Here is a 24,312-nt window from a genome sequence, read left to right as displayed (position 1 = left end):
TATTATTTGCGGATTATTCCGATTGTTTGGAATAAATATTGCTGGATTAAAAAATAAAATCGGATTTGTTAAAGAGGAAAGTTGTACTTGTATAAAATGATGGTGACAAATTAATTTTACAAGATTTATGTATTTTTTAGAAATAAGAAAATATGTGACAAAATTAATTTGTTAAAAGTGAGGGTTGGGATCTGATTAATTTTTAATTTAATATCAGGAAATTTAGAGAATTTGTAGAATTTTGGGAATTCAAGGAATTTAGGTAATTGAGGGAATTCCCTAAAGGAGAACAGAGGATAGAAAATCTAGGGAATTGGTAATTGAGGAATGTAATTAATTTGGGAATATTGGAGAATTTTAGGAATTTCAGAAAATTATAGAATTTCAGGATTTTCGGAATTTTTAAACTACTGTATTACGGAATCTAGGGAATCGAGGGAATCTGGGGAATTCAAGAATTTGAAAACTACTGTATTACTGAATCTAGGGAATCTAGAGAATTTGGGAAATTTAGACGATTTAAGAAATTTGAAAATTCCGGGATTTGGGAATTTGGAAACTACTAAATTACGGAATCTAGGGAGAATCTAGGGAATTTAGGGAATCAAGGGAATGTAGGAAATCTAGGAAATCATGAGAATCTGGGGAATTTGCGTAATTTGGGGAATTTGAAGAATTTAGATGATTTAAGAAATTTAGAAATTTGAAAATTTGAGAAATTTAAAAATCTGAAAACTTGGGAATTTGGAAACTACTAGATGACGGAATCTAGGGTATTTAGGGAATCTAGGGAATCCAAGGAATTTAGGGAATCTAAGGGATTTGGAGAATTGAGATGATTTAAGAAATTTAGAAATTTGAAAATTTGAAAATTTGAAAATTTGAGAAATTTAGAAATCTGAAAACTTGGGAATTTAGAAACTACTAGATGGCGGAATCTAGGGAATCTAGAGAAGCTAGGGAATCTAAGGAATCTAGGGAATCTAGGGGATTCGGGAAATTGAGATGATTTAAGAAATTTAGAAATTTGAAAATTTGAAAAATTTAGAAATCTGAAAACTTGGGAATTTGGAAACTACTAGATGACGGAATATAGGGAATCCAGGTTATCTAGGAAATCTAGGGAATTTAGGGAATGTAGATGATTTACGAAATTTAGAGATTTGAAAATTTGAGAAACTGAGAATTTGAAAACTTTAGAATTAAATAATTTAAGGAATTAAAAGAATTCAGTGAATTTAGAAAATTTTGTATTCTTAGAAAATTTAGGAAATTTAGGAAATATAGAAAATTTAGAAATATGAAAAAATTCAAAGAGTTTAAGACATTTAAGCTGAAAAATATTTGAGTGAAGAAAGTTTACAATTAAAAAATTAATTTCTCAAGAAAAAATCAGTTAACCTCATCGAAAAAAAAAATAGGAAACCCCATTACGTATAATAAATCCCACACCCATAAATATACGTATAAGAACTAAAAGACAAAATCAAAATAGCGTCCAGAGTATCCCAAGTTAAAGGTTAAAGCAGTAAATCTCCCCTGACAGCAGACACGCGTCGTTTGATCCATCTTGGCTGTTGCTATTATAGGCCTCTCGTAGCAAAGACCCGTTCACATGTCGGCCATCAGCTCAAAATGGCGTAACTGCTCGTGAATTCGACGGTGAAAATAAATCCCTCTGGCAAGGATTTTTGCAGCAGTAATTCGGCGGAAAACGCGGGGCACGTGGCCGGTTTATAGACACAGGAAATCCTTCAGGAGAGTCGCTTTAATAAAAACGGGAACATGGCGGAAAAACGTGGCGTCTGAGCGTGCATTTCAGCCTCGATTTTCCTTCTCCATCGATGCATCGATCTCAGATTCTGCGACGTTCACCGCAAACATTCGTATTCTGTAAAACGTTTTCAGCGAAAGAGAAGCCCGATTGTTGACACAATTTATCCGCCGGCGAGCAGGGAAATATTCGTGAGAACGAGAGGAGATGGGACGAGGAATATATACGTAAAAAGAAGCAGCTCGTTTCTGAAAGACACATTTCAAGGCTTGTTGCTTGGGTCTTGCGCAATAATTCATCCATCTGTATCGTCCGTACGCGATATTTAATACAAACTTCAACGTAACTTAAAATTACACTTATTACTTTGATTCGTTCTCGCTATACCTATGTCTAAGGTTATACAGGGTGTTTTACGTTTACGTCATCGTTCGGTATATCATCATACTCGCTTCTTTTCCAAACGAAACCTGCGAGATTGCACGACGTTCATTAAAAATACTTTGTTTTTATTCGCAATGGTAGACGATGTGCAGAATGATTAAAAAATGCGTTCTCGAACTCGCAAACTTAATAAATACACACTATGAACTTTACAGTTTTTTTTTTTTAATACGAGGGTAGTCGCAACGTTTTCACCTCTTTAAACGAAGGCGATTAAAACCTTTGGCTATGTTTTATTCATTGTTCTTATCGAGATGTGAGAGACAACCCTCGTATGATGGATCCCGTCAACTCTTCGAGGACGCGGATCCGTGTACGCGTTTCATAAAGTCACTATGACTTTAAACTTTATATACATTCGGTAGACCTTATAATCTTGGCACAAATTAAAATTGAAGAGTAGGCGTACGTGTATGCTTTTAAGCGACGTAATGAAATTTACCGAATTTACAGGGGGGTAGGAGGTTTGAAATACAGGGTGTCTCAAAAGTAATGGGTCTTTAAAATGGTTGACGTGATTTTGAATAAGATTTCCCTTTGCAAAAATGGGGTGTGAAGCTTCGTTTTTGAATTATTAAGGAATATAATTTTTCACTCTGTAATTTCCACGCGCTGTATTTCCACGCGGCGTAATTTCCACGCGCTATATTTCCACGCGACGTAATTTCCACGCGCTTCATTTTGCACGCGGCGTAATTTCCTCGTGCCATAATTCCACGCTCCGTAATCTCCACGCGCCATACTTCCACGCGCTGCATTTCCACGCGCAGTATTTCAACGCGGCGTAATTTCCATGCGCCATAAGTCCACGCTCTGTAATCTCCACGCGCCGTATTTTCACGCGTTGTATTTCTACGCGCCATAATACCACCCGTCGTAATTTTCACGCGCCATAATTCCACGCTTCGCAATTTCCACGCGCCGTATTTCCATGCGCTGTATTTCCACGCGCCATAATTCCACGCTCCGTAATCTCCACGCGCCGTATTTCCACGCGTTGTATTTCTACGCGTCGAAATTTCTACGCGCCATAATACCACGCACCGTAATTTTCACGCGCCATAATTCCACGCTCCGTAATTTCCACGCGCTGTATTTCTATGCGCTGTATTTCCACGCGCCATAATTCCACGCTCCGTAATCTCCACGCGCCGTATTTCCACGCGTTGTATTTCTACGCGTCGAAATTTCTACGCGCCATAATACCACGCACCGTAATTTTCACGCGCCATAATTCCACGCTCCGTAATTTCCACGCGCTGTATTTCCATGCGCTGCATTTCCACGCGCCGTAATTCCCACGCGCCATAATTCTACGCGCCGTATTTCCACGCGCCGAAATTTCTACGCGCTATAATTCCACGAGCCGAAATTTCTACGCGCCGTAATTTTCACGCGCCATAACTCCACACTCCGTAATTTCCAAGTAACTTATATTAAGGAATATAAATATTTTTTAGGCTCGAAGCTGTGACCAATCAGAGCGTGAGGATTACGCGCGCTCAGCCACTAATCTCGAAGATGTCGCTCTCGCGTCTGCGCATGCGTAATTCTCGCGCTCTGATTGGTCCGCGTTTTTCCTTAATAACTCAAAAACGGAGCTTCAGATCCCATTTTTGCAAAGGGAAATTTTATTCAGAATCACGTCAGCTACCCCCCATTTCAGAGACCTACACTCTTTGTGAGGCACCCTGTATTAGTTCGAAATTTTGTACAATTGTAAAGAGACTTGAAGTAATAGTTTTGAGAAATTATGGGTATGATTTTTTTTTTGAAACGAAGGAAAAATCATATAAGTTTGATAATATTGGTATGATGTAGTTTAGGTATGTTAAAATAAATGTTTGTGGATTTATCAAACATAATATACTATTAATATGATATTAACAATATTAACTCGAATCATTTAGATTAATTTTTTTGCTAATTTTTAAAGTTTCTTTACAATTGCAAAATGTCGACCAAACCCCAAAGGATCTCAGCGTACTTCACAACGTTTAAACTTTACACCCATCCAAAAATAACCAAACAAAAATAAAAACGAATACAGTAAACCATCTGAGTTAAAACTAATTTTTGGCAATTAGAGATCATATTCAGAAATAACCTTACGAGTACCAGGTAAAGTTTCCTGTTAATTTACGACAATCCATTGCTCCTTTTCGAGGTAAGTACCTAGTCAATATCAAACTCGCATAAATCAAACAATAAGAGAGCAATTAAAAATCGTAAAATAACATCGAAGTCCACAACGTTCGAAAGATACAAGATTTGTTTCGTTCTCTAACTACACGCATTTTTTAATCATTCTGTTAAACAATAAAGATTACGCTTTACTCCCGTAGAAATAAATCGAGTTACAGCTAAACCTTGTTCGTCAAGCTCCTATCGATCATTACGCGTTTCTCAAGCAAATTCTCTCCGTCGACAAACGTTTCGTGCGGATCGCAGTGTCGTATTAAGTCGTTCGAGGGCCCCATATTCTTCAAATTTTTCTTCTGTCAAACAGAATGTTTTGAAACTTTTTAAAAATGAAGAATTTGAAAAGTTGTTCAAATATTAGATTTCGGTGGCGTTTTTGTGGTTAACGCAGCACCGGTCCGCACGGAAATATCGTTACGAGGAAACTGCATCATTTTCGCTGCCACGTAAAACACGAAGAGAAGAAGAAGAAAAGTTAAGAGTCGAGAGAACGGAATTTCTTCGTATAAAAATTGCAGGATCGATCTGCAGTTGTTCAGATGATCCGCGAATAATGGCTGAACAAGATACATGGTGGAATGACATAGTCCATGTCATATAGCGTGTAGCGTGGTATGACAGGTATCTTCAGCCGTTGCTGATCGAATGGCGCGGATATTTGATCACGTATTTCCGTTGTAGGAAATACGCAAGTGCTCTCATTGGCGTAACTGGGGTGTGTCTGGTTTAAAATGTAGATTGAAATTAAATAGGGAAAGGATATCTCTTGTGTCAAAATTCGGAAGTACACGTAGTCAAAATTTGGAGACTTTTGAAAATGTAAAATATCGTGTTTTTAATTGACACTGATTATGAGTTTGAGAAATTCGGAATTTCGAAATTGACAAAGTTTATAAGATTCTAATTTTTAATTTCAGTTTTTGAAATTTTTAGATTCGGGGACTCTTGAGTTCTCACATTTTTAAATTGTCAAATGTGTAAATTTGCAAATTTAGGGATTCTCAAATTTTGGAATTTGCAAATTTAGGGAATCTCAAATTTTGGAATTCTGAAATTTACAAACTATCAAATTTTCAAATTCTGGGGAATTTAGGGAATTTGGGGCAATTTGGAAATTACTGAATTACGGAATCTAGGGAATTTAGGGAATTTTCAAATTTTCAAATTTTCAAATTCCGAAATTAACAATTTTCCAAATCCCAACTCCTCAAATTCTCAAACCCCAAATCCCTAAATTCCCAAATTCTCAAATTCCCATAATCCCATATTCCCAAACTTCCAAAATCCCAAATTCCCTAATGCTCAAGTTCCCAAGTCCCCAACTCCTCAAATTCTCAAATTCCCAAATTCCCAAATCCCCAAATCCCCAAATTCCCAAATTTCCAAATTCTCAAATTCCCATAATCCCATATTCCCAAACTTCCAAAATCCCAAATTCCCTAATGCTCAAGTTCCCAAGTCCCCAACTCCTCAAATTCTCAAATTCCCAAATTCCCAAATCCCCAAATCCCCAAATTCCCAAATTTCCAAATTCCCAAATTCTCAAATTCCCATAATCCCATATTCCCAAACTTCCAAAATCCCAAATTCCCTAGTTCCCAAGTTCTCAAATTCCCAAATTCCTTACCCTCCATTCCCCACATTTCGAACCTCTAAATTTCCAAATATCCAAACTCCCAAATTCAAAATTTCATTACTCTAAATCTAGAGGATTCTACCCCAGACAAAAACCCTAGTCACGTCAATGTGCACACTGAACGTTCATCGTTGTCTGGAACTTAACGTTTCTGGATCGACTCCCTGTGACACCAATTATGTACTAAGCAACGTTCGTCAATGTGTCCGGAAGAGAATGTGTGACAGGAAACGCTGATCCTTCGAGGCATAAACGTGTGTGTAACATAGTCCGTCGGAAAAGATCGTACACTATTGAAGCAATTATGTCATTGCATACCAAATATCAAATTTTCAAATAAGTGTAAACAGTCTAACACCAGTTCATATAAAAGTACCATCATTTACCTACACCACATGTGTGAAGCTGTTTTTAATAAAAATAACGGAATTAACTTTTCAGTAACATTAATACAAATTAATTGATATATTGCATATCTTGTTGTTGTATACAGTACATAAAAGTATTGTATAATAAAATATATTATAATATGTTACATATGTTTATTGTGTAACATATTAGAGTATATTATAAGGGGTGTCTCATAACATATAAGTATTAAATACATTATATAATATATTACACAATAATATCTATATGTATTGTATTAAAAGAAGCTTATATTTCTTTCAGAATTTCTTTTAAATTTTGATTACTATGTAAAAACCGGATTTCTTTGTTCGAATGAGAAGTGAGCCATTTTGTCTTCGCGCTCCGAACTAAAATGGCGTCGGTACTGTACTTCCGATGTCACCTAACTGTCCACATTTCAAAATTTGCGATTTGATACGCAACAACAATTTAGCGTTGTATAATTTCAACATAGAAATATTAAGTAACGTTACGTTATTTTTCTTAGAAGTATCACATCTATTGATGGAGCGATCACAGACAATTTAAATAGATACAGAATAAGAAAAATTTATTTCTGATCCAAGAAGTTGGAGAATTTAAGGAAATAGTTTGAACATCTAAAGCTAGTATGAACATAAAAAGCTAGATGGTGTAACAGAGGTTAACACGCTGGTCGTCGATTTAAGGCCGTTCAAATAATTTCAAAAGCGTTTTTCGAAAGAACATTTGAGTATTTTGGCAGCAAACCTCGAATCGTTTTAACTGCTATAGAGGATTAGATTTAGTCTAGCTACTTATTCTGAGGTTTAATTTACACATTTGCAAGTTCTTAGAGTGAGGTTATGCGCATTCAATCTTTTTGAGGCAATATGGAGGTCTAACGATACCCAGATACCCACTTTGATTTCAGTTTCACCCAATTTGATTTCAGTTTCATTTTGAGGACATAAGTTGACTCAAAATTGGAAAGGAAACGATTTTCTGATTTAATATAAAAAATTAAGGGAATACAAGAATGGATACCGAGGTACCATTACCTCCACAAAGAATGCCGATATTTCTTTTGAATAACCCTGTATTTATTCTTTACTTTTCTGTGTACAAATTACAGTCTGCATCACATGAGTGTACCCACGATATTTAATTATGTGAAACAAATAATCTGTGTGCGTTTATGAACAATTTAATCATATATTTATCATAAACTCACAAGTAACTGTATACCTCAAGAAAATGTCTGTGGAGAATTCTTAAAATACGAGTAGCAGAAACAATATGTGGACCATAATGAAGCAAATGATTTTAAAGAAATGTTTCTCCAAATTAAAATTGAACCTGGAGGTAAATAAGAACTAGATAGAACATAGGCTTAGGATGTACTTATAAATAGATAGAATCTGTACTCAGGAGAATTTAAAACTAGGGAAACTATGTTTTAGAAAAGTTGGACCTAGAATAAATTAGGCCTAGAGAAAACGAAAATCGAGGGAAACATAGATTTGAGTATTTAGGCCTCAGAAAAATGTGGATCTGAAAAAATTTGATACTAAGAAGATGTAATTCTAGGACTATTAGATCTAGGTTTAAGAGATCTAAGGGAAAGTTAGATTTAGGGTAAAGTAGACCTAGTCAATATCTGAACCTAGGGTAAATTAGACCTAGTCAACGCTTGGTCCTAGGGTAAAATATAGCTAGTCAACACCTAAACCTAGGGTAAGTTAGACCTAGTCAATATTTGGACTTAGGATAAGCTACAGCTAATCAACACTTGAACCTAGGTTAAACTAAAGCTAGTCAACACCTGAACCTAGGGTACACTAGAGCTAGTTAACACCTGAACCTAGAGTACACTAGAGCTAGTCAACACCTGGACCTAGGGTACACTAGAGTTAGTCAACACCTGGACCTATGGTACATTAGAGTTAGTCAGACCCCGACCTAAGGTAAACTAGACCTAATCAAAACCAAAACCTAATCAAAACCTAGATTTAGGGTAAGCTAGACCTAGTCAAATCCTAGACTTAGCATAAATCAGACCTCAACAAAACTTTGATCTAAGCAAAACCTAGAAAGAGCGTAGATCTAAAGGAAGACTTACATTTATGTCAAATATAGATGTCCCTATATTCACATATAGGTTATTGCTAGGTCCAACATTTCCCCAGACTTGACAAAAACTCAAAGTGAATGTTATTAACATCTCTTTAACTCTTGGTCCTATCTTAATACAATGTTTCACACGTAATCCACATATGACACTTAACATTGATATAACCAAAACAACTTAATATTGATGTCCCAAACAACTTAGCTGTACATCCTGAGTACGCTCTCGTAAGACAGACCACACAACTCTGACCAAGGTGTACGTAAATTTTCCCGACAATGATTAAGCACGGTACACACGTTGACTTCTGAATGAAGCTTCGACATGTCCTCGAACGATCAGCCGTTTGTTCGCTACTTACCAGACGCGACATCGTTTGAGCATTCTGACACGTTGATCGAGAACGCGGCTAAACGCATTTGGGCCGAGAGATACACGCATGTGTCGAGTCGGAAAGCGTATCTCGCGTCATGTTCCTTAGCCACGGCGTACATTTATCCGATAGTCCAGACAAGCGTATCGGTGAACCATGTGTTGTTGCGTCTCGATCTCGGCGAACGATCGGCAATCGGGGACGTACGACGAGGATAACATTGAAGCGACGGCATACGCGATCGTTCCACCGAACAAAACCGAACCACGCTGAAAAACACGTAATTATCCACGTCGTGTCGATTCAACAATAATCGCGACTCGTTTCTGCCCTGGCGGCACGAACGTCCCTTAAACTGCCCTTCATCCACTTCATCCTGCCCCTTCGTTTGACTAGTGCGTTGTTTATCGTGCGACGCCCATGAGCTCCCTTTCCGTTGCCTCAAGCGTGTCGCGACTATCTCAGAAGCAGCTGGAGCGTACACAGCGTCAGAATCATCAAACAGGCGGCCGTCGGTGCTTCGCTTCCTTTATCCGAGGTCACTGTAACACAAATTAAACACAACGTTATTACGCTCTTTGCTTGCCGCCTTTTGCCATTCAGGTAATTCACCACTTTTGGAGTTTAGTAATTTATTAAGCAATGTTGTGGACTTTGTCATATTCGTATAATCACATGTCCTCAGGTTTTGGGGTGGACTAGTGTGGTCTAGAGTAAGGGTCTTATAGGAAAAATATAATTAGGTAACGTCCAGGTGGTTGGGTCTCAGGTATCTGAATTTTCTGATATGGTTTACGAGGATTTTGGGGATTTGAATACTTGTAGAGGTGTTAAGAGTTGAATGAAGGATGTAGGGAGAACTTGGTGGACCAGGAAATTTAGGAAATTTTGTGACATTCCCTAATCTCTTAATCACCAAAATACCTAACTTCCGAAATCCTCAAATTCTCAGATTCCCAAATCATCAAAGCCCTAAATCTCCTAATCACTTGAATCCCTAATTTCCCAAATCTTCAAATCCTCAAATCCTCAAACCCTCAAACCCCCAAATTATCAAATTCTCATATCCTCACACTCCCAAATCTCCTAATCACCAGAATCCCTAATTTCCCAAATCCTCAAATCCTCAAATCCTCAAACTCTCAAATCTTCAAACCCTCAAATCCTCAAATCTTTATACTCCCAAATCTCCTAATCACCAGTATCCCTAATTTCCCAAATCCTCAAATCCTCAAACCCTCAAATCTTCAAATCCTCAAATCTTCAAATCCTCAAATCCTCAAATCCTCAAATCCTCAAATCCTCAAATCCTCAAATCCTCAAATCCTCAAACCCTCAAATCCTCAAATCCTCATATCCTCAAATCCTCAAATCCTCAAATCCTCAAACCCTCAAATCTTCAAACCCTCAAACCCTCAAATCTTCAAATCCTCAAATCCTCACACTCCCAAATCTCCTAATCACCAGAATCCCTAATTTCCCAAATTCTGAAATTCCAAAATTCCCAAATCATCAAATCCCCAAATTTCTAAATTCCAGAATACTCAAATCCTCAAACCCTTAAATCTTCAAATCCCCAAATCCTCAAAGTTCCAAATTCAATCCTCTGCAATTCCAAGCTAACTCTAAAAGTCCACATACAATGCACATTCAGCAATAACGTATCATCTCTAACAATAGCAAGGACACAATAATGTTGAACACTAATAATTATCATGCAGCTATGTCTCTGTCTGACTACATGTAATCATACGATTTACACGTATAAGAGGATTCGTTAGGCAGAATTCTGTATCCGATTTAGCAAACGCTGGAACTGATAGTACGAGAATAATGCGCGTCTGTTGCGAAATTCGGGTGAAATTTAATGAATAGATATCACGTTCGTCGATACACGTATCAGTGGTAATTGGTGGATTTTCATTTGGACAGCACAGCTGTGTTATTGACTGCAAATTCGATGCATACGGAAACTAAATGCGTATCCAGCATTCTACTGGTAACAACAGATGTTGCAATGAATACAGAGAATAGAGGCTTAAAGTATCGTTATGTCAAGATACGCGGTGGGATGACGTTTCAAAGTTACCGTATCTAATCCTTTCCCGATAATACAAATGGTTTCCAGATTTGGTTCGCTGATACAATCCCATATCTCTAGCCCTAAATGCCTGATGGCTGACGGAAAATGTGTGACTGTAATTTCACTGCACTTTATTAATGTTATTAGTTTAACCTTTTATGGTACTTAATGATACTTTTGAACGGGAATACAAATTAGGTATGATCTTTCATTGATGTATTATTAATGTATCATTTTCTAGTTGCATTTTAACTATATTGATTATTAATTATTTCACAGATAACTATTGATACAATCTTAAGTAAAATTAACGTAGGTTCAAAACGTAGTTCAACGCCAAATTCTAATCAAAGTCTGACTTGTCATGTTCGAACAGTCTTCAAACACTATTATTTTACTGTAGTTGCAGAAAGGGTCTCTTTTAGTGAGGTCAAAGAAGAATTCTTCTTGGTGCAGTCAAAACAAGATTTTATTTATTATAGTCACGTTTAGTTAATTATATCATAGGAAGTATAATAATAGTTTTAGATTGAAATGTGCTAAAATTTATCATTACGTCATAATAGTAATGAAATAAGAAATTAATATTCTGAGAGTATAAAGTAATATAAATTACTTTAACCTTCTTGTGATACATACGAACTTGATGAGCTTCAGAATGACAAATTTTAATATATAGGTCGCGTTAACTGATGGTGAAAATCCCTCCGTAAGTGAACGCAAGCTCCCCAGTTGAAATTGTACATCTCCACAACTCTAGCCTTAAATTCCTAGCCACTAAAGAACAATGTGTGATGGGATATCAAAAAACTTTATTAACGTCTTCAAACAATCTTTTGCGAAACACTTTTGAACAAGAACACACGATTTTTCATTAATATACCATTAACGTATGATTTTCTGGTTTCGTCATTCATAACTATTGCTACAATCTTAAGACAAATAACGTAGGTTAAAATGTACACTCTTTTGGTTTCGTCAAAGATTTGCTAAACAAAGTCTGCTTTGTCATGATCGAACAGGTGTGCGTCACGAGTGTGATATGATATAGAACAAGAAATAGGAACGAGTAATAGTAAAAGGAATAAGAAATAGTAAACAACAAGAAGAATTTTATCTAAATATAACGTCTTTCAACGGCTCGCGACTTTCAACGTACTTTTTCGACGTTTTCCGACTTTAACGAAGTTGCGCTGACTGATCGTTAAAATCCCTCCGTAAATGAACGCGGACTACCCCCACCGATTCGTGAAATTCGTTTCGCGTAGCGGACTGTCAACAGCCGTTAAAACATCGCAGTTATAATTATTTTATCTACTATTTTAAAGATTATTCTCTCATCAAGTTTGTTAACACGTATAATTACAGGTCATAAGGTACGTTACTGAATACGTACTTATTTCTAAAGCTGTCAATTTCATAAAGAAAATGTATGAACATAATTTGTTAAAATCAACAAGAAACATGAAATCAACAGTATAGCACACAAGACATTAATTTTCGTTCATGTAATTATGAAACATCGTACGAAGGGAAATCAAATTTTTATCAATTCGTGCGAATATTGCATTTGAACTTCGCATAGAAACGTAGAGAACATTGAAAATTCTGCATATGCAAGTAAAAAGTAGCTTCCTTTGAGCGGTCACGTCCTTAAGTGTGCAGTTACGGGACCATTTGCCTTAGAATTAGCTGAAAAATTGATATGTCGGACCTTTGTCTAATTTGAAAACCGTCGAGCTGGTTGATTCTTGTTCCTTTTTCCATCAAAAGCCGGGTATCGACGTTACAGGAATTCGTTCGGTTCTGCACCCGTGGTAATTTCATTTCGTTCACGCCAGGTCTTTTGCAGGCTGCTACCAGGTCCGTTGATTCGTACATATTACTCCCTGGCCCGTGGTCGACAGAATTGTTTTTACGAAATTGACTTTTCCCTCGGCCGAAGGAGCACGGCACAAAGGAGTAAAATCTATTGGCGTCCCATTTAATGCTGTCCCTTGCGAAACTTTCCGCTCCAGTAAGGAATTTTATTACATTTCAATATTTGGACGGAGGCCGATCTCATTATCGAAATGGACGACGTAAAGAGCGACGATTTGGTAAAATGGGTGAAATTGAACAATTTGTTACGATCGTTAGTACAATTCTAAAATATGGCAAAGTGGCCTGAAGGAGATAAATGTCTTTCTACGTTTTAACTGGATTTCACATACTTTAACTGGATTTCATCTTATACTTTTTGTATTAAGTATACATTCTGTTAGTAAATTGTGTCATAGTAAATTATAGTTTGTGTTATAGTAAGTTGTGTTCATTTTATATTTAGTCAGATTGCTATTGTATTACTGTGAGATTGTATTACTTTTCAAATATTCTTGCACTTTCAAATTTTCATTCAAATTATATGTAACGTGTAATCAACCAAAATTCAAACATTATTGTATAACTCTTTCCTTGTCAAATTTGTAATCAAGTTTGTTTCGAATTAGCTGTTGCATGATATTTGAATAAGGCACATGAACAGCATGAACTAGAACAAATTTCAAATAATATTACATACGGCCAATGTAATTATTGTTATTAATAATAATTAATATTGAAATTGCTTGACCGATGCAGAAGCACGTGAATTACATGAACATTGTGGTACATTTCTGTAGCAATTTTCACACATTGGCAAATAATTAACTTGTGTAGGTCCATTACACAATATAATTAGGAATGTTTCAGTGAAAATAATAATTGATATTATCACCATTATTTAAGATACAAAATGTGTCGCATATTGCATTCAAGTTTCAAATATAATTAATTAAATTTTAAACATTTAGTGTTCCACTAAAAATTTTGATTAAATCTTTTCAGTGACTGTAATTTTAAAACAGGAATTTTTAAAAATATTTAATAAGGCGATGTAATAAAATATTCCACAGATAATGAAAAATAATGCAATTTAAAATGGAACTGCATTAATTAAATTTTAAATTCTAAATAATTACCCAGAATTTAATTCCTGAAATTCTTAGAAAACAAATGCATATTTTTGTCAAATATCTGACAAGATCATTTAAATATTTTATTCTGTAGTGAAATATCCCAGAGGTAAAGCATAAATACAATTTCGGGGGAAAGAATTTCAGCTTCTCGGAAATATAAAAATTTCAGGGAATAAACGTTAAATTAATGTTCCATCGAAAGAGCTAAAAGTCGAACATTTAAAATTCATCGACAAGCTTCAGAGTCAATTTTTCATCGGTAAACGTGCAAAGTATATTTGCAATTAGACGTGCATTTCGGTCGAGATTTCGGAATTAAATCATTTTCAAATTCTGGTATAAAATTCAACGGCAAAGGATCATAAATTTTTCCGTGGAATCCATTCGAACTCAATTTTCCCGGGAGACGCGTTTTTCAGCCGAGCAGAGAAAAAAAGAGAAAGAAATTTGCACATTCTTCTCGGAAAGTTGCGGGAAAATATGACAAAGCGGAAATTTTCAGGCGACACTGAATAAAATTTCCAAGACCGGTCGAGTGAATTGTTGCCGCAACGTATAAAAATACGATATACATGCAAAGGCGGCTTGTAACATTGGTGTATGGGTTTCCGGTAAGAGGGTTTCTAGTGGAATTCAAGTGACCATGCTTTCTGAGAAGTGTACGAGGCTTAAGCTGCAGGGAAATCCGGAGAGTTCTTGATATAAAAACTCTCCAGTGAACTTCATGAGCCGGCATTCTAAAGTTCGTGACACGAGTACTTGAAAGTTTCACAGAAACGATTTACATAGAATATAGGGTAAAAGACGCTGTTGTCATTGCGCGTGTTGCCCTTCGGGGCCCTCGAAATTTTGCGGGACATGAAAATTACGGAAAAAAAAAGCCACGAACAAAAGACGACGTTAGTCGACGCTGTTGGACGTAAAACTTTGCAAATTACACGGGATTAAGCCTGAAACGAGATTCACGAAATGAAACCGGCTTACAATTTCTGTCGCAGCATAATGCAACGCGAAACGGCCATTGTCTTTTTTCTGTTTTCTGCGACTTTTTTTGTTTTCACTTTTTGATGTTGCTTTTCGTTTCGACTAGAGGGTCTATAACGACCGAGCTGCGTCTGCATTTCGATTATGTTTGCGAGGTTAGCTCAGTGGTTCTCAAATGCTGTGCTTTAGGTGTCTTCTAAAGTTTCATTATTTTATTAACAATTTAATTATAGATGTACGAGTGTAACATTTTCTCTCAAATTTAAAAATTACATTATTCTAAAATATTAAAAATTTTCAAACCACTATCGTTTAAGAAAGAGTAATTTTAAACTTTTCACAAAAGAGCTTAATAACGAAAACAGAACAGAGGAGAAATAACTGCAGTCTTTCACGTGATAAAATTCTTAGTAAAATCTTATAATAAATAAAAAATGATGTTACGATATCACGGAGTTATTGTTAACTTCTTTACTTTAATCTTAAGAGCTTCGATCGTTAAGCTTCTAAAGTTTCAGTCTTAAAGCTTTGAAAGCTTGAATTTCATATGATGTTAGCCTTAAAAACTCAGCTTTTAAGGTTCGAGTTTAAAGCTTCGAATATTCAACACAAGGGAGCTCCGGGATAATGGTTAATAAGAACGAGTATAATATTTGCAACTAATCGTCCATTTCTGAGTGCAATTTTTAAATTCAGAAATTTAACAGAAAACCTGTATATACTATTCTCTTAAAAATTTGTTAATTGTCAATTATTCCCAAAAATGATAAATTAAAATTGCTAAGTGACATTAGTTTACTAAATTTAAATACCAAATTATTACACAAAAATTATGGTAAATTGTTAGCTATTATGTTAATTCAAATTGTTGTTAGAAAAGAAATTACTCTATATTTAATAATATTATAATAATCAGTAATTATTAAAAATAATTTATAAATATTATTAGTCCCAAAAACAGTTCTCCGTTCATTAATCCTAATAAATGAATCTAACATGTCCAATGATTAGCCCTCCGATCCGCGCGAAAGCGATGAAAAAAGTCGATCAATCACGAATTCATCGGCGTAATGAAAGATTGAATTGGTCGAAGAGATACGCCTCGATACGATCGAACGAGAAAATTCTTATATAGATTTTCCTTCGAGTTGACCGCGTCGGGGATTCCTTCACGGTCGAGCAGCTCGTAAAAGTGATTCCTTCGATATCCGCGGACTCATCGGTCAAAATAATCGACGTGAAGACACTTCTGATAATCACGACGCTAAGCATCGTCGATCAATCACGCGATAACGTTCTTGGGCGTGCAGCTGAAGCTGCTAGAACACCGACACGCATTCCTACAAGCCGTAAACCAGGATATTTTCCTGTCTGGCTTCGCGTGATTGCATCTGAATGGCTGTATTCGGATCTGACATAAAGCGACGCGACACCTGCTGGCCAATCCACGAAACGGGGAAGGTTGCATTTCTATTGATGTCCTTGTTCGTAAGGCAAATGATGCTTTTATTGAAATGTGATCGTTTAGGACTGGAACTGTCGACCAGATGAGATGACTGACTTCATTTTAGGATTTACATTACAAAATTTTGTGGTATTTTTGTCAGGTTAGGTTAGGTTCTTAGGTTATGGTCTTCTCTGTATTTATTTACATATCTTTTTGACATTATTTTCAATTTGAAAGCAAGTTTTCAGAGAAACTGTCATTCAGTGTTGGCAGTTCCAGTGCTAAAAGTAGCCATTTTATTACTCATTATATGCAGAATGTTCCCCTACGTTTCTATGGAAAGTTCAAATGCAGTATTCGCACAAATTGATAAAAATTTGATTCCCCTTCGTACGATGTTTCATAATTACATGAACGAAAATTAATGTCTTGTGTGCTATACTGTTGATTTCATGTTTCTTGTTGATTTTAACAAATTATGTTCATACATTTTCTTTATGAAATTGACAGCTTTAGAAATAAGTACGTATTCAGTAACGTACCTTATGACCTGTAATTATACGTGTTAACAAACTTGGTGAGAGAATAATCTTTAAAATAGTAGATAAAATAATTATAACTGCGATGTTTTAACGGCTATTGACGGTCCGCTACGCGAAACGAATTTCACGAATCGGTGGGGGTAGTCCGCGTTCATTTACGGAGGGATTTTAACGATCAGTCAGCGCAACTTCGTTAAAGTCGGAAAACGTCGAAAAAGTACGTTGAAAGTCGCGAGCCGTTGAAAGACGTTATATTTAGATAAAATTCTTCTTGTTGTTTACTATTTCTTATTCCTTATACTATTACTCGTTCCTATTTCTTGTTCTATATCATATCACACTCGTGACGCACACCTGTTCGATCATGACAAAGCAGACTTTGATTTGACAAATCTTTGACGGAACCAAAAGAGTGTACATTTTAACCTACGTTATTTGTCTTAAGATTGTAGCGACAGTTATGAATGATGGAACCAGAAAATCATACGTTAATGGTATATTAATGAAAAATCGTGTGTTCTCGTTCAAAAGTGTTTCGCAAAAGATTGTTTGAAGACGTTAATAAAGTTTTTTGATATCCCATCACACATTGTTCTTTAGTGGCTAGGAATTTAAGTTGTGGAGATGTACAATTTCAAATGGGGAGCTTGCGTTCACTTACGGAGGGATTTTCACCATCAGTTAACATGACCTATATATTAAAATTTGTCATTCTGAAGCTCATCAAGTTCGTATGTATCACAAGAAAGTTAAAGTAATTTATATTACTTTATACTCTCAGAATATTAATTTATTATTTCATTAATATTATGACGTAACGATAAATTTTAGTACATTTCAATCTAAAACTATTATTATACTCCTTGTGATACAATTAACTGAACATGACGCTAGTAAGTGAAATCTTCAGAGTACAAAAAGAGTCTTTCTTTGACTTCACCAAAGAGAATCCTCCAGCAAATAAATGGTGCCTGGCGTACACTGTATCAGCCGCAAGTGAAAGACTTTACAATACCCGCAGTTACACACGAAATAAGCACGTAGTTACGCAAGTAACAGTCGATCCAGAAACCATTAGCGATTTATCGTACGACTCTGAAGACTCGTAAAAGGAGATTGAAAGACGTTTAAACTCTTTCCTTCCCTTTTAGTTGCTCGTCCAATATGAGATCGTCCTACGTGAGATCAGCGTCCGGGGATTCCGGAAGAGATTCGCGAAGCCACTGGAATGAAGGCTCGTTGGAGGGTTAGGGTTGCGGAGAAGGATAGTAAACGAGCGAAAGAGGAGGAACAGTGTCTTTAAAGGGGTCAAGAGAGAAAAGGGCTAGACGAACTTTCGAAACGACGAGAACCCCAACAGTCGGCATCTTCTTCGGTGCAAGTTTCTCGACGAGACCGAATCTTATGTGTCCCCGTCCCCCTTGCCCCCTCAGCCATACCACGATTCCATTGGAAAAGGGAATGGAGGATCTAAAGAGACTTCTACTGTTGCTTGTCGCCGAACTTCTGCGTGCAAGTCGGATTTTTGCGCGAGAGGTAAACTGAACACGGAAGATTCTGTAATATGCTGGCTCGTTGAGATCTTCTTCGAGGAATGACTTCATCATTTCCTTCCTAGGTGATCTAATTTCGATTCACTCTACTTCATCGCGAAAGTTTTAGCTGCTATTCAGACTTTTGCCCGAGCAGGATGAGTTGACATACGAAAGTAGGGTTTCTATCGTGCTTGTAACAAATAACTGATTTAGTTGCTTGTAAGGCGATGATCTTGTTAAGAAACTTGTACTCCGGTCTGTTGTGATCTTGAAGAGTTATGAGCAGGTTTGGAAGTTGGGACAATGGCGCTGTACACGCTGTGTTGGTGAAATAAATTTTCAAGTTCTCGTACTTGTAAACCTTTAGATTCACGATCTATGGAAGTGAGAAATTTTGACGTTTTCAACGAGTTTGATAATTTAAGGGATATCGAATTTTGAAGTTTTGAAGTTCGATCGTTTTGGAATTTGTAATGTTATAAATTTACAAAATCTGGAGGCATGTTAGTAATTTATTTATTAGCTGTTTTATGGTGTCCTATATGTCACTTCACCATTTTCTTATATTCTTTGATTATATGTATACTTTTTTACCATAATTTCATTTAACTTTTTGCATTCATAACATACGAATCCATTTTGTCACATTTCAACGTTTCAGAAAAGTCATCACTTTGTCTAGCTTGTAAAATAAGTGTTGTGTACGGTGACTATAAGAAGAAATTTGTATATTTGCAGGAAGAAAACAGTGTGTATATTTATCTTAAATTTGAGGTGTAAAAGCAGTTACGGTTTTCCAAGAATATACAATCACAATAACGTTGTAACCATCTACGGTGACCCACATACGTACTTTCCCTTCGTATCACGTGAGATATCTCGGTTTACCACTGCATAGTTGATTGCCTATCCCAAATAACTCTGGTTTACCGCTGCATAGCTGAATGTCTATCCCGAAACAACATGATTGTGCGCTAGTCGATGGATTAAAGCTGCACGTACATGATATTTCGCATCTCCCATGTAAAGATAGCTTGATCAACAACATCATAATGCAAATTTCAAGAATCTGAAGATTTTGAAGAACTTTATAATTTGTAAAATGTAAATTTTGTAACTCAATTCGAGGTGGAATACAAAATAAATTATTTCTGACTTTTTAACATATTTTATATATTTTTAACAGTCTCTATAAGTGAATTATACTTGATTAAAGTTGGGCTTAATAATCAAAATTTTGACTTCACCTTTTTGTTTTCAATGAAGATTTTGTTAATGATAGTCTTTAAATCATTTTTATTTAAAATTGTTGAATTTTGCAAGAGTAGTGCAAGTGGATTAGTATGATAAAAAATTAAATGTCCACGTTCGAATTAGACTACTGCGGAAATCTGAATCATGCAAACACTGCAGTTAGGTTAGGTTGAACATTGTGCACTGTGCACATACGTGGAAATCAATTTCGACTTCTGCTAGCATATAATTATAGCATTTTCTAAAGAATTTATAATGTTTACAGTATTCATAAAGATATTCTATTTTTGAAAAACAATCGAATCGATTTTGAGTAAACAAACACATCAGTGGATTTGATGTAAACAGTAAAATCAATAGATTGTAAACAAGCAACGAAATCAACAGATTTTTGATAAATAAATTTAGTGTATTTTTGATGAACAATCAAATGAAATCAATGGATTTTTACAATCAAATCAGTAAATTTTAAATAAACGATCAAATCAATAGATTTTTAATAAACAATCAAATCAGTAGATGAATAAAAAAATAAGTGGATGTTTGATAAGCAATCAAATCAGTGTATTTAAATAAACAATAAAATCAAGAAATTTTTGATAAACAATAAAATCAAGAAATTTTTAATAAACAATAAAATTAACAAATTTTATATAAACAATAAAATCAACAAATTTTTAATAAACAGTCAAATCAATGTATTTTAAAAACAACAATAAATGGATTGAATGATTCTTCAGAAATTTTGCTAACAAGAGTGGCAAAAGTTCTACATATTTCATTAAAATTTAATGCAAGGATCTTCAACAATGTGAAGATTGCATTCCGTAGAAACAGCATGAAATTCATCTAATTTCGTAGAGAGTATACTACGTTGTAAATATTCTACGATTAAATGTATCTCATTATCTTTCGCTAAGAGAGTAACATCGTTTCTTGTTTCCATGGTGCAAGACTGATTCGCACTTCTCGTCTAGGTTTGAAAGAGCCACGTAATGTGCTAAAGAGAATTCTCGTGTAACAAGATGAAAGTGAATTGAATTAAAATTAGCGATACAACGGGCCATCGTACGGTTTAATGAGATTTTATTAGTTCTTGCAAGAATCGTTAAATTATTGTGGAATTAATAAATAGTTGTGTATTAGTACGCGGAGTTTTATGAAGTATTCTGAATTTATAGGATGGACTGTTATGATCAGATTATCTTGATCAAATGATTATCTTGACTAGATGATCAAATAATTATCATGCTCAAATGCTTATCATGATAACACGATCAAGTGATCGTCTTCATCAAATAATTATCGTGAACCGATAATCAAATGATTATCATTATCTAATGATTACCATGATCAAATGATTATCATGACCAGATTATCTTCATTACATGATTATCGTGTTCAGATCATCAAATGACTACCACGGTTAAAAGATCAAATTATGAGACCATCAAATTTCTATTATGATTAAAAGATCAAATGATGAGATCATCAAATGTCTATAATGATTAAAAGATCAAATGATTATCATGATCAGTGACCAAATCATTAGAGTTACAATATTAAAAATATTCCTTGCACTATTAAAAATATTTTGTAGCAGATAATTGCTCAAATTGTAAATTTTTCAGAAGTACAAAAATTATATTAGTTAATTCAACAAATTCTGAAGGTCCCAATTTTCCAAAATAATTTTTTGAACTTTGATGATCAAATGATTCATATTTGATGATCTTAAAACATCATTCAGGTGTAAATAAGATATATGAACAAAATAGTCTTTCATGTAAATGTATTTGTATTTCTAAGAAATACTTTCTCTCTCCAAATAATTTTAGTTCATTTTGCATATTTTACACATCCTCAACATATCTTTTTTTCTTTTTTAATTCAGATTTTGTTTATAATATTGCAGCCATATTGTAACTCTAACATTCTATTAATCCTATTAATCTTATATAATAATATGTTTCACATAACCTTGTCACAAAAACAATATATACAATATAGCACACTATAAATATATTCCACAGCACAAAATCTCCATCACCAAAATTTTACCCACAAACTCATTTATAACATATTAAATCGTCACCCATCGCAAGCGTCATTCACGATCGGATTAATTGAGTGAGTGCGAATAATTTTACCACCGTACGTATAAAGCATCGGCTGACGAGTCCTTCCTGCATTAATTATCAAGTCGCTGTTCGCGCAATGCGGATATCACGGGTTATCCGTGAAAGGAAAATGGCTTCATCTAATACTGGTCCCATTCAAGTAATTCAAATACGCGGTCGTTCCCGGTGCCATGCATATTTCTCGATCCTAGAATTCTCTACGATATCGAGCAAGTTCCCCGTCGCGAAGACACCGATTCTCATGCGTATTATTAATTATGGAACACGCAACCTTACGGATGAAAACGTGTGCCGGGATGTTATGGCATTGTTGCACGGAACATTGCCATGTATCGTCATAACGTGTCAAAGTTGCGACACGGAAATTGCTGTGAGATGTCTGACAATATTTCAGTTGTAACTTTTCGAATTACAGTATTTCGTATTTCTGTCACTTGTGTATGGGTAGAGAGTTTATGTGGATCTTTAGGTTATGTGAACCTTTAAGTTATGTGGACCTTTAGGTTACGTGGACGTTTAAGTTATGTAGGCCTTCAAGTTAGGTGGACCTTCAAGTTATGTGGACTTTCAAGTTTTGTGGATCTTCAAGTTATGTGGACCTTCAAGATATGTGAATCTTCAAGTTATGTGGACGTGTAGGTTATGTGGACCTTCAAGTTATATGGGCGTGTAGGTTATGTGGATTTTTAGATTATGTGGATGTTTAAGTTATGTAGACCTTCAAGTTATGTGGACTTTCAAGTTTTGTGGATCTTCAAGTTATGTGGACCTTCAAGATATGTGAACCTTCAAGTTATGTGGACCTTTAGGTTCAATTCATCACATTATATGAATTTAGATTAAGTGAACAATTATATGATTAGGTTGCTTCCATTTTTGTTGCACATATTATTTGATAAATATAAACCTACAGCAGAGGAAGTTTATGTGGAAGTTTAAGTTATGTGGACGATCACATTATATGAATTTAGATTAAGTGAACAATTATATGATTAGGTTGCTTCCATTTTTGTTGCACATATTATTTGATAAATATAAACCTACAGCAGAGGAATGGACAATTTTTTAAAATGACACTCTGACTCATTTTAAGTTTCATACATATGTTCGTAATTTTCTAATAATTTCCTCTAATTTAGTGTATAGCAAGGCTACAGTAGCTGAACCTAACCTAAATTGTTACTCTTGTCAATTAAATCTTAATCAAACCGTAATGAAAGCTTAGCCCAACCTCAACCAGACTTTAACCAAACCGTAGCCTAATCCTAATCTAATCCTAACGTGGAGTACTGTATTACAGTATAGCCATACAATCAGTATTGTACACCAGAAATGCATGTCTACACTGTAATAAGCTACAATTCCCCCTCTATATCACTATACTACAGCTGTATTTATATCTTGAAATAAACATCCTCATCATCTCATAACACCATTTAAAATAGTTTACAAAGTTGATTCAAGAACGTACAAATACTTTTGAAGGATAATACTTTTGAAGTACCGAATAATTTACAAGAGGAACAGGATGAATGAGAGGACAAAGGCACGGGTAAGGGGATGGTAATAGGGGTTGAGGTTTCTATCCGTGGCTGGTCAATTAAATCTCGTCGACGTCGCGTGCAGGAAGCGAGCGCAGCGTGCACCGGAGGCTTCCTTTCCGATTTCGAATGGGTGGACCCTAACTCTCGAAATTTATTATCCTATGCGATCGACCGGTTAATCCCCCAGCCAGGGAGCTCGAGCGTGCAACTATTACCCCGCAGCGTACGTCAACTGGCCGCAAGCGGGTTTGTCGAGAGACAGGTGTGTCGGCCACCGTGTCGAAGCGGAATCGAAAAAAAAGACGAGCCTTTTTGGGCTTTCTGGAAAATTTCATCGGTAACCATTAATCTTTCTTCTGCGAGCGATGTATACATACGTCCTTTAAAATCGATTGCCGGCTGTCAAAAAATCGATATCTCTGGATGCTAAATTGTAATTTAATTGTTTCAGTAGGAGATTCGTTGAAATTCGAAATAAAATTTTCTACTTTTTATATTATTTGTGTTATGTGATATTCTTTTGAAGGTACATTTTATTTGGACACAAAGATTTTTGTATATTTAACAAAGTTAAAATTGCTTTTATTGTTTCGTGTAAGGTTGTTAGATCAATTATGATGATTCTTAAGTTCATTTCAAAAGATTTTGATATTTTATATGTTTGTATAGTTCGCTCAGTATCGCTCCATATGCTACTAACCGCTCGCTAATTGACCATTCACCAACTGACCGTTCGCTAACTGACCGTTCGTTACCTGACCGTTCGCTAGCTAGCTGTTCGCTAACTAACCGTTCTGCTAACCGAACGATGGCCTTCACAAAATATGTCAAGTCGATAAAGTCTCTATAAATATCTA

The 24,312-nt window shown here is 35.5% G+C and overlaps 1 protein-coding gene and 1 long non-coding RNA gene across 2 annotated transcripts in view; one reads left to right on the top strand and one right to left on the bottom strand.

Moving 5' to 3' along the window:
• The window catches only part of LOC143265802 (uncharacterized), a 192,579-nt gene that overhangs the window by 42,717 nt on the left and 125,550 nt on the right, over positions 1-24,312 (top strand). The window lies entirely within an intron of this gene.
• Positions 2,081-24,312, bottom strand: part of LOC100881058 (uncharacterized) — a 283,887-nt gene continuing 261,655 nt past the window's right edge. The window contains exon 6 of the mRNA XM_012288797.2: positions 2,081-9,471. Within this exon, the coding sequence (XP_012144187.1) occupies positions 9,386-9,471 (86 nt within the window). The 3' untranslated portion in view covers positions 2,081-9,385. The remainder of the gene's footprint in view (positions 9,472-24,312) is intronic.

This window comes from Megachile rotundata, chromosome 14 (genome assembly GCF_050947335.1).
Source record: "Megachile rotundata isolate GNS110a chromosome 14, iyMegRotu1, whole genome shotgun sequence".
NCBI classification, from domain to species: domain Eukaryota; kingdom Metazoa; phylum Arthropoda; class Insecta; order Hymenoptera; family Megachilidae; genus Megachile; species Megachile rotundata.
The sequence above is the reverse complement of the archived record's forward strand: the minus strand, read 5'-3'. Positions and strand labels throughout refer to the sequence as shown.